Source organism: Zootoca vivipara, chromosome 1 (genome assembly GCF_965207765.1).
Source record: "Zootoca vivipara chromosome 1, rZooViv2.hap1.1, whole genome shotgun sequence".
NCBI lineage: Eukaryota > Metazoa > Chordata > Lepidosauria > Squamata > Lacertidae > Zootoca > Zootoca vivipara.
The window spans coordinates 28,449,936-28,461,293 of record NC_142582.1 but is presented as its reverse complement, the minus strand read 5'-3'; the positions used below and the strand labels follow the sequence as shown (position 1 = coordinate 28,461,293).

The 11,358-nt window shown below is 45.1% G+C and overlaps 1 protein-coding gene across 4 annotated transcripts in view; it reads left to right on the top strand.

Annotated features, from left to right (window-relative positions):
• Positions 1-278: 278 nt before the first annotated feature.
• Positions 279-11,358, top strand: part of SLC4A10 (solute carrier family 4 member 10) — a 165,480-nt gene continuing 154,400 nt past the window's right edge. For all 4 annotated transcript variants that reach the window (XM_088661094.1, XM_035132522.3, XM_088661102.1 and 1 more), the window contains exon 1: positions 279-655. In XM_088661094.1, coding sequence (XP_088517220.1) covers positions 608-655 — 48 coding nt within the window. In that variant the 5' untranslated portion in view covers positions 279-607. The remainder of the gene's footprint in view (positions 656-11,358) is intronic.

The following is an 11,358-nucleotide window of genomic DNA, read 5'->3' as shown; positions in this document are numbered from 1 at the left end:
CCTGAGAGCAAGGTGGGTTATAAATGCAATGCATCCATAAATAGTTTCAGGGGTGCCAACTATTTGGGCGGCAGGTTAGCCCCCTCCCCATGACAGGGCACACCCACACCATTTGATCACATGATGGGGCACACCCACACCATTTGAGTGGCAATGCCCACCAAATATTTTATGTGCGTGCGTGTATGTAAATGCTGCAATAATAGTCATCGAATTGGGCGGGGTGGGGGCAGAGTTTGGCCGAGAATTTTCCTCCTCCTCCACCTCCACGATCCCGGAAGCCGGTCTTTCCACTTTTTACCTTTCTCCGTCCTGCAATCTGGGTTCCCACCGGCAACCCTGGAGGCAGCCGTTGCCTCTCGGGGTGTGAATGGGAGCCATGTGACTCGCCGGTGAGTCGGGGCGTGCGGCTGCCTCCTGCTTCAGAGCTACCTGACCCGAATACTAAGCAGAGAGAGGCGAGCGAGCGAGCGAGCGGCGCTGCCTCTGGTTGTGCCAGAGACACGCCGAAGGAAGAGAGCAGCAGCCGCGACCGCCACTGCAGAGAGCGAGCGAGGCGGCGAGGGCGCGCGCGCGCGAGAGGTGCCCGTTCCCAAGAGCGCAGAAGATGGAGATTAAAGACCAAGGGGCGCAAATGGAGCCGCTGCTGCCCACGGTAAGGAGCTGCGGATTGCGGAAGGCGGTGGAGGGAGGGTTGGGGGGGGGACAGCGGTGCCGCAAAGGCCAGTTGTCGCAACTGAGCGTGGATGATGCTCTACAGGCCGGCGACGCGGAGTTGGAGAGCCCTCTACTCGCCACGGCTGGGGAGAGGTGCGCTGGGCCCAGGCTGCGCCCGTAATGCTCTTCTTTGCTGCCTTCCAAGAGGGAACGTGGAGAGAGAGAGAGGGAGGGAGGCCTACGGGGGTCGGAGAGGGGGGCGAGCCTTTGGCCGAGTAAGGCAAGAACGCGAGGAATTGGTTGTATCCTGTAAGGAGGTTGCGGGTCCATGGCTGCTTTCTTTCTCCCACACCTGTGATGTGGGCAGTCCCCCCCTGCTCTCGCTCTCAGGTTGGAGACAGTGGTGCACTGGTTGCCTCATGAGAGTCCTGCAAGGCACGCGCAGGAGCGCACACAGGCAGTCCTCAGAGAATTTCTGTGTGCGTGTTCTCCCTCTCCTCTCTTTCTCTCTGGGTTTCTTCTCTCAGTCTCTCACTCACACACACACACCACACACTGATTGCCAGTGTGGTGCTCCCTCACTCACCCAAACTGGCTGTTGGGGTTCTCTTGCTCTACACAGGTGTACATCTTAGAGTGAATTTGCTGCTGGGGTTCTGATTCTGTCACACACAGGCCATCTGCTGAGGGGCTCTCCCCTGCACACCTGCATGGACTGGCTGTTGGGGTTCCATCTCCCTTCCTGTCTGTCTGTCTGTCTGTCTGTCTGTCTGTCTCTCTCTCTCTCTCACACACACAGCTGTGTGGTGGGGGATTCTCATGGCCAAGCACACAGTCTGGTTGGCAGGCAGACTAACTATTGGGGGTCTTTCTCTTTAGCACACATGCATGGGCGGGCTGCCGGGCTTCTCTCTGCATGTTACACACATGCACACACACTGGCTCTTGGGCTTCTCTCTCTCTCTCTCTCTCTCTCTCTCTCTCTCTCTCTCTCTCTCTCACACACACACACACACACACACACACACAACCACATAGATTAGCTCATGGGTTTATGCTCCCTGCCCCATCACACATACACAAGCAGAACAGCTGTTGGGATGGTTGCTTGCCTCTCTTGTATACATTCAAGATACCTCTTTCTTTCTCATCCCTTGTGGGTGAAGGTTTTGTTCTTATAAGTTCTGTAGAACTTTAAATTGAGGTATGTCCCTTTTTCTATAGGCATAGGAGTATCCATATAATTAGAGAGGAAGGCTCCCACGATAACACCTGAACATTATCAAATCAATATGATTTAGCCCCCACACTATGGAAAAGTGGCATGGATGAGTAAGGATTCTAAGGTGTCCAACAACATTAAAAGTGTAGACCCATCTTTCTGACTCCTTTTGCACACCCATAACATTCAGTTCTCCTTTCCCCCCATTTTAAATTCTCTTTTTAGAAAATGCAAGGGTATTACACTTTCTTACGCTTTATTATTTGATGGGGGGAAAGGGCTATATATTGAATAAAGATATCAGATGGTAAAGTTCTCACGTGAAAAACTGTTTACATACATTTATTTAAGGGCAAGTTATTTCACACATGCTCACTGCAAGACGTTGTTTCCTGCATGGATCCTCTTCCCTAAAGAAAAATGGTTGCTGCCAGGCTGCTAAGGCTTGTAGAAGATAGTAGGTGGAAGAGGGAAGGTGGTGACCTGTGTATGAGTCAGTGTGTGTGTGTGTGTGTGTGTGTGTGTGAGAGAGAGTGTGTGTGAGAGAGAGAGAGAGAGAGAGAGAGAGAGAATTCACATTAATTATTGTATATCCCTATCTGTAGGATGTGCAGATGTTTTCTACAGGTTTAATTCTTTGACCATGTACTTCATATGATGACTTCAACTGTAGTCTTCCATTTGACTTACTTCCGCAAGTGACCCACTCTCTGTTTTGAGATCTCTGCTGCATTAACTTGATTTGCAGCCTTTGATGATAACAGATGGCTACATTCAACAGTTGTCACCAAGCCCACACCATTGCAGCTTTCTCTTAACTTTTCCCTGGGGGCAATATGGGAAGAACAGTGACAGATTACATGGTTTGCTGTGCTCACTGTTTGAACCAGTGGGCAAACCAGGAGATAAGACCAGAGACAACATGGGGATGGTAGTAAAAATTGCCTGCTGTACAGGACTGATGAAAAGATTACCGAGATAAATACGGGCAAAGTGCTTTCAAAACTTTCAAGTGCAGCATGAATGTTGACAGTTACAGAGTGGCAGCACAGTAACATCACCCCAGGAAGTGATGCAATTCAGTGAATTTCCTTTTTAAAAAATTAGACAGACATGGGAGCAAAATGCTGCAGTGGAACAGAAAAATCGAGGCATTTACAAAGGAGTTCATATGCCATGAAACATGAAAGTTGTAAGTTAAAGCATCTGTGTTTGCTGCTTATATCTTGGATGGGGAAGCTGTGGCTCTCCAGATGTGGTTGTACCCATCATGCAACTAAACAACATTTGGAGGGTCACAGCTTCCCCATCCTTAGTTCACAGGATGCAGAAGTTAGATGTTGTGCTCCCTTACAGGTTAGCTTCTAGAGCTCACACTCCCCGATTTAACTGAGGTGGCAGTGGGGGTGGGGGTGGCTGGCTCAAAAAGCGATCGGAGTAAGTGCCGGCTTCATCATGTGGCCATGAAGTCAGCAAGAGAAAGGAGGAGGCAAGCAAGCCATCTGTCTGTGAATAAACATGCAGAGGCCTCTGCAACAGATTGACCCTCCTCTAAATGAATGAAAGAAATATCTAGGATTTGCAAAGATTTCCCAACCTGGGGGTTTGACAAACCAATGACATGTGTGGGTACCGGGAGGCTAAAAAAGCACAACAGAAGCAGCCATAGGGACACGGTGCAAAAAGTTAAGAGGGTTGCCTTAACGTTTCCATGCTTTCAGGGCATGAGTGAGTTTGTAAATGCCTTAACATTGGTTTTTTGATCCTAGAATGGAGTTACTGTATGACAAGGGATCGTTGGCATCCCTGGGCCTTTCACATCCACTCCAGAATTCATGAAAAGCAGTGGCTAGGATGATGATTCTCACCTAGAGGTAGGCAACTGGCAACCAAGGATGGCCACAGAGATGTTTTCAATGGGTTCCCAGCATATCCCCAGAACATCCCCTTTGTTGCTAGTCATTTTCAGCAAGGTGAGCCAAGACCACAAGCAAAGGAGTCTGTAAGCTGCTCGTCCCCTCGATGTGAACAGCTCAGGTGAGATTGCAAACTTTAAAGTGATTTAAGGCCCTTAAAGTGAAAGCGCCTTGCGCTTTGTACATAAGGGGTGAAATTAGTGTCTTAAGTGAGCGAGCTGCATCGTAAGGCAAGAACTCTGCTGAAGCCTCTTTTACTGTTCACGCTGGAGAAGGCGGCATTGGAGTCCTTTGCTTCTGACTGCCATCATGGAATGGAGACAGTGGGCAACAAAAACAATTTTTGCCTTTCATTGTTCAATTTAAAATATATCTGCCTCCCCCCTGCCGCAGTAGCAAGCCAGCAGATATAGATACACCACTATCTCAAGTTGGCTGGAGGTGATCTCTATTAATCCCCACACCTTACTTTTTTACTTGAAACGACTCATTAACATTTTGTGGCTGTTTCCTGCCAGGCAAAAGCTCCATAGCAACCCTTTCAAGTGAATAAGGTTTTGCTTGCTTGCAGTGCATACCTGGAAGGAGGTTTCAAAATACCCATTGCTGCGCTATGGTCAATATTGTGCTCTCATGCGGGTAGCTTGCTTGGAGAATCCTTAACGCAAGATGTTTCCTTCCTTCCTTCCTTCCTTCCTTCCTTCCTTCCTTCCTTCCTTCCTTCCTTCCTTCCTTTTAACAGCCAGTATGGTGCAGCGGTTCGAGTGTCAGACTAGGACCTGGAATGCCAGGGTTCAAATCCCCACTAAGTCATGAAACTCACTGGGTGACCTTGGGCCAGTCACTGCCTGTCACCCTAACCTACCTCACAGGAGAGGGAGAAGCATATACACAACCTTGTGCTCCTGTAGTGGGGGGAGGAGAGGCGGGACTTACAACATACTAAATAAATATATAAATAAGGACTGCTGGGGCCTATGATCTCATTGCAAATATGTCCAAATTAAATTTTACAAAGCCTTAAGAGCCTCTGAAAGGGGACCCATGTGGCGCTGTGGGTTAAACCACAGAGCCTAGAGCTTGCCGATCAGAAGGTCGGCGGTTCGAATCCCTGCGACAGGGTGAGCTCCCGTTGCTTGGTCCCAGCTCCTGCCAACCTAGCAGTTTGAAAGCACGTCAAAATGCAAGTAGATAAATAGGAACCGCTACAGCGGGAAGGTAAACGGTGTTTCCATGTGCTGCTCTGGTTTGCCAGAAGCGGCTTTGTCATGCTGGCCACATGACCTGGAAGCTATACGCCGGCTCCCCCGGGTAATAATGCGAGATGAGCGCGCAACCCCAGAGTCGGTCATGACTGGACCTAATGGTCAGGGGTCCTTTTACCTTTACCTTTAAGAGCCTCTGGAGATCATGAGTAAACCGCAGTCAAGGAAAGGTCCTCCTGTGAATCTTGAATGGGCTAAGTTGCAGGAAGCAAAGAGTAGGAATAAATGGACCGTTGTACAAAGGGTTTTTTTTCGGGGGGAACTTGTGCTTTTTAACACTTTCATAAACAAGATGAGTTTGGAGTGACCAGTGAGGTGGCTCTTCTTATGATGCTTGAAAGTCTGGACTTCACGCCTTCCACACTCCTCTTGTTGCCGCACCAGGAAGGAAGGCTGATTTGTCATTAAGTTTGAATCTGGGCTTATGGTCTGGTCTGTTTCCCCCCCCAAGTAATGCATTATCAATTAAGAACAAACCTTGGAACTTTTGAGTGGCTGGTTTATGTTCAACCATAGTCTAACTATTGTTTAACATGACACCTAAATCAGACCAGACAATTTTCGAAAACAAAAAACTCGGTAGCAGATAGGTACGTACAAAGCTATAATTTTTTTCCATACACATTTTATGTATCTGCGGTATTTTTTGTTCCCAGAGTATGAGATATTTTTGCAATTGTGGTTGCACCAATTTACACACACGTGGACTCAATAATATGTTAATAAACATGTATTCTGCTTTTTTTTGTTACATAAATATCCAAAGCAGCTAACAAAATACATAAAAATCCAAAATCAGCAAAGTATCACATCATAACAAAACATGACCGCAAAAATTACCAGAGACAACCCGGCACATGATTCTTTCTTCCCTCTTACCCACAAAGCAATGTCAGATCATATTCCATTTTAAATCAATTTCCCCCTGATCATGAGATGATGAAAGGCAAGGAGCAGAGGGGACGAAAAGGGGTTTTTCAGGAGAGTTGCAGAGGCAAGGTAAAGAAAGAAAGAAAATGTCTTGTCCTGTGTACCTGCCTGCTTTCATATTAGGGACTTAAGAAGACCCATACTGGATTAGTTCAAAGATTTATATAGTCCTAAATCAAGTTTCCCACAGTGACCAACCAGATGCCTATGGAAAAACAACAAGCAGGACATAAGGACAGTAGCTGTCTCCTCCTTGTAACCCCCAGCGACTGGTACTCGGAAACATTTTTTCGCTTGATTCCAGAGGTATATTTATATATTTGAGTCATTTGTAGTCTACCCTTCATTCAAGAGTCCCAGGGAGTCAAATTGACCACGGTTAATAACAAAACTTTTAAACAAATCAAACAGCATCAGAAAATTAATAATCGCAAATAAAATCGACAACGGAAGTGAAAGTCGATTGCGATCCAGTGATTCCCCTTATAGTCCATTCATTTGTTTAATCCCCTTTTCAAACAACCCAGAGCTCAGAAACTGCTGGTGCTAATGAAATTCCTTGTTGCAGAACACGCCTAGAACAATGGGAGTTTCGAACGCTGGCTCTAAACTGCAGTCAAATTAACTGCAGTCAAGGTTCTCAAGATGTGCACTCCAGCACTAGAGAGGCTGGTCACACAGATCTTAAAGCTCTTTGAAGAACTATTTCTTTTGAAGGAACACAACATCTAGAAAATGGCAGGGCATTGATTCTTGTTAGAGGATCAAATGCTCTTGCAGCGGAAAGATAAAACTACACAAGGCAATCCACAAGCAGTTTCCCCCTTCGCTCGCTAATTATGAAGAGCATACCCCTCCCCTTAGTGATATTATGGCATCTAAGGGAAATGATAGGAAGACTGAAGCTCCTGTAACTTGGAAGTGCATCTGCCAAGACCTTGCGGACACCAGCCTCTTCCCCCAGCTGGTGCAGCGGAGACTGACAAAGATACTAATGCTGTGTTGATTCTTAAAGAGATGGCTGGGCAAAGAAGACTCTGTTGATCAGCTTCAAGACTCTGTTGAGAAAATTGCTCTTCAACTCAGAGAGGCAGAAGTCAGAAGCTCTAACTTGGAGAACATCACTGCATCTCATCAGTGGTGAAACTGCATGCTCCGGCACTGGGGGTGGGGATGGGAGAGCAGGCGGGGGTGTGGCTGTTGCGCGTCCCGGGGTGTGTGGCATGCTGCCCCACGTGGTGTGTGTCCTAGGGGCATGGCACATTGCCCGTGGGGGTGTGGCATGCGTCCTGGGGGTGTGGCACATTGAGGGGGGGTGCACAGCACGTGTCCGGGGGGCTCCCCCCGCCCCCTACCCCTACCAGTGCTTTTCATAGTGCAGCACTACAAAAGCTGAACCTAATGGTTAGAATAAGAAAACCTGAATCTCACAATCATCCCTGATAATACTAGTGAGCAAAGTCAGCCTGATCAGTTTATTGAAGATGTTTTATGAGAGGTGCTAACATTACCGGAAGATTACTAGCTGGATATAGAGAGAGCTCATTGTGTGTCAGCAGTGTATCTGAAGAAGTGTGCATGCACATGAAAGCTCATACCAATGGCAAACTTAGTTGGTCTCTAAGGTGCTACTGGAAGGAATTTTTTAATTTTGTTTCGACTATACCAGACCAACACGGCTACCTACCTGTAACTAGCTCCTCCTCTGTGAGCCACTTCATTGCGAAAAATTTGAGGTTAAAGAGTTTCTGCTACAGCATGCTGGAGGGAAGGGGAAACTTCAATGAGGGAAGAGAACAGCACCATATCTTACACAAAACAGATTTGTAGGTGTGTTCTGCGGAAAACTTTCCGCAGAACACGCCTACTTTTGAGAGAGAAAAATAATATTTATTTTGTAAAATTTCTTGCATTTTGTGTGGGCAATCAACAGCATTCGACTTACAAGGCAGGAGACCCTGACAAACTTCTTCCTGGAATTAATCCAGTGCTGGCCTCAACAAGTGCACAGTGAGACACTCGAGTGTTCCCAAGTAATTTCTTCTGCTCTGTCTCTCCTGGATTTTAGACATCTGAAGTGCCTACAGCTTATGTTTGTTGCTATGGTGTAGCTGAAGTGAAATTTTGACTGACAGCTCATCCTTAGCTCAGAACTTTTTCATTGCGGTTTCCTTACATTCTTGCCTGCCTTTTGTACTTCCACCATAATATATGAGAAAAAGACACACCTCTAGTTCGATGTTTATCCTGGACTGCTATTGTATATATCAGGCATGCCCAAATTCCGTTTCGGGGGCCTAATCCGGTTTAATCCTGGGGTAAAACCCTAAAAAAAGCTCAATAACTTCAATCCTAATAAAAGGTCAACGACCAGTTGGCCGTCACGCTTGTTCACTTAATCAAATCTGGCCCTTTTTGAAAAAAGTTTTGGCGCTCCTGGTGTATATAATAATAATAATAATAATAATAATAATAATAATAATTTATTGATACCCTGTCCATCTGGCTGGGTTTCCCCAGCCACTCTGGGCGGCTCCCAACCAAATATTAAAACACAATACAGCATTAAACATTAAAAACTTCCCTAAACAGGGCTGCCTTCAGATGTACCGGTATTTTAAAAGTAAGATACAGTGGTGCCTCGCTAGACGAATTTAATTCATTCCACGGGTCTTTTCTTATAACGAAAAATTTGTCTAGCGAATCCCATAGGAATGCATTGAATTTTTTTGAAATTTTTTTTGCCCATAGGAACGCATTAATTGAATTTCAATGCATTCCTATGGGAAACCGTGATTCGCTAGATGAATTTTTCATAAAACGAATTCATCTAGCGAGGCAACCTCCGCTCGAAAAATCCTTTCGTTAAGCGGAAATTTCGTTAAGCAGGGCATTCGTTAAGCGAGGCACCACTGTAGTTGCTTATTGCCTTATATGTGGGTTCAGGTGTGTTCCTACAATTTTAGCAAGTATAATCAGGTGGCTAATGGGAGGAGAGCACTGAGGGGGACAGTTGGGTTGTACTACCATCTAGGGCTGTTAAGTTTTAGTGATGGTTGTTTTCTTAGTCCCTTTGTTTTTGCTCCACTTTCCATTTCGTCTTTAAGGTTCTTATAGCCTTATCAAGTTCCATCAGTATATACAACATACTTGTTGTACTTCTTTGTTCAGCATGGAGTTTTTGCTCCAGATGTTTGTATTATAAAGATGTTGTGGTTTTCAGCACTGAAATATGGAGGCCTGGAAACGTGTCCTTGGGACATACCACAAATAGGTTGGGTGGTATTTTTTTTTAAAGTTATGATTTATGTGAATTTTTGTTAGCTGGGATAGCTTCTTCTTCTTTGGCAATCAGTTGTAGCCGAGTAAGATTGTCTTTCATAAACACGGTTTTAACAGTGAGTTTGTAAGTGACTGTGAAGGCCAATTCTGGATCCGTACGTCCTTCCACAGTGAGGACATTGGTTTCTGGGCGGGAGTTGATCACGGTGTGGATTTGCCAAGCGTGCCTTCCTCTTAGCACGTTTCTCCCTTGCATCCTGAGTTTGAGTGTCTTCAAAGCCCATGACACCTTTGGTAAAGGCTGTTCTCCAACTGGAGCGCTCGCAAGCCAGTGTTTCCCAGTTGCCAGTGTTTATACTACATTTTTTTAAAGATTTGCCTTGAGACAGTCTTTAACCTCTTTTGTTGACCACCAGCATTACGCTTTCCATTTTTAAGTTTGGAATAGAGTAGCTGCTTTGGAAGACGATCATCAGGCATCCGCACAACAGGACCAGTCCAACGAAGTTGGTGTTGAAGAATCATTGCTTCAACACTGGTGATCTTTGCTTCTTCCAGTATACTGATATTAGTTCGCCTGTCTTCCCAAGTGATGTGTAAAATTTTTCGGAGACACCGTTGATGGAATCTTTCGAGGAGTTGGAGATGGTGTTTATAAGTGGTCCATGTTTCACAAGCATATAGTAAGGTTGGCAGTACGATAGCTTTGTAAACAAGCATTTTGGTTTTCCTGTGAATGTCCCTGTCCTCTTAATTTACCAAGAGTTTATGGTTTGATGTTTGGGTCTCCTGCCTGGAAAAGCTGTAAATTCTATAATGATCGTAAATCTTCATGGCTATGAGAGAAAACGAAAGTGATTTGAGCTTTTCAAGATGGCGCTGCTTCGAGCTGCTTCGACGCAACAGGGAGCTCCATTAAGAAGATTTATGGGGAGGCTGGACTGATTAACTCACACAGGAGAAAGAACATCTGTGAAACTTTGTTTGATATTTATCTCAGCAGCTGGGAAACAATCGGATGAAAGTGGAAAACATCTATGTGACTGTAAGGGGAAGATCTGGATTATTATGAACTTGGAAGGCGATTTGAACTTTAGAAAAAAGACGGCAGTGGACAGTTGCGAGGAATTCCCAATTTCTTGAAGCATGGGAATCCAAATAAAAAATTCTTTAGATGATTTGGCATAACATTCGGTTAGATTGATATATATATGTGTATAATTTGAAATATTGAATGTGATATAATTGGTTTTAATTGGAAAATTAATAAAAATATTTAAAAAAAAAAAGAATGTCCCTGTCCTCAAACACTCTGCACTTCAATCGGGAGAAAGCTGCACTTGCAGAGCTCAAGCGATGCTGGATTTCAGCATCAATGTTGGCCTTTGTTGAAAGATAACTGCCTAGGTAGGAGAAGTTACAGGTAGGTAGCTGTGTTGGTCTGATGCAGTCAAAATAAAAATAAAAAATCCTTCCAGTAGCACCTTAGAGACCAACTAAGTTTGTCATAGGCATGAGCTTTTGTGTGCATGCACACTTCTTTGACATTTTCCAATGTTATACCATTGAGTTGGATTTGTGGCGCTGCAGAGGGGTTATTTTGTACTTGTTGGTGCAGCACTGGGATAGATGCTTGGGTTTAAGGAAATGTAAGAATTCTCTCTCTCTCTCTCTCTCTCTCTCTCTCTCTCTCTCTCTCTCTCTCTCTCACACACACACACACACACACACACATACAATAGCATTAAATTTTATTACATGGAATTGTAAGGGCTTGGGCTCTTGTAACTAAAGAAAACAGGTGCTTTCTAAAATTAAAAATCTCAAAGCTGATGTGGCAAGAGGCACATCTGTTTGTGGATGATAAAATATACAGTTTGTGAAGACTGAGTAGAGGATGTCTATGCTGATGATTCGAAGGGTGCAAGAGTGCCAACTTGAATAAAATAATGGAGGTGGGGCAAGTAAGCCCCACCCCAGATAACTGACCACAAGACATGGTGCACACTCTATTTGAATGGCAATGCCCATCAACTTAGAGGGGACCTCGTCCCCTCAAATATTTTATTGGGGTGGGTGAAGGGAC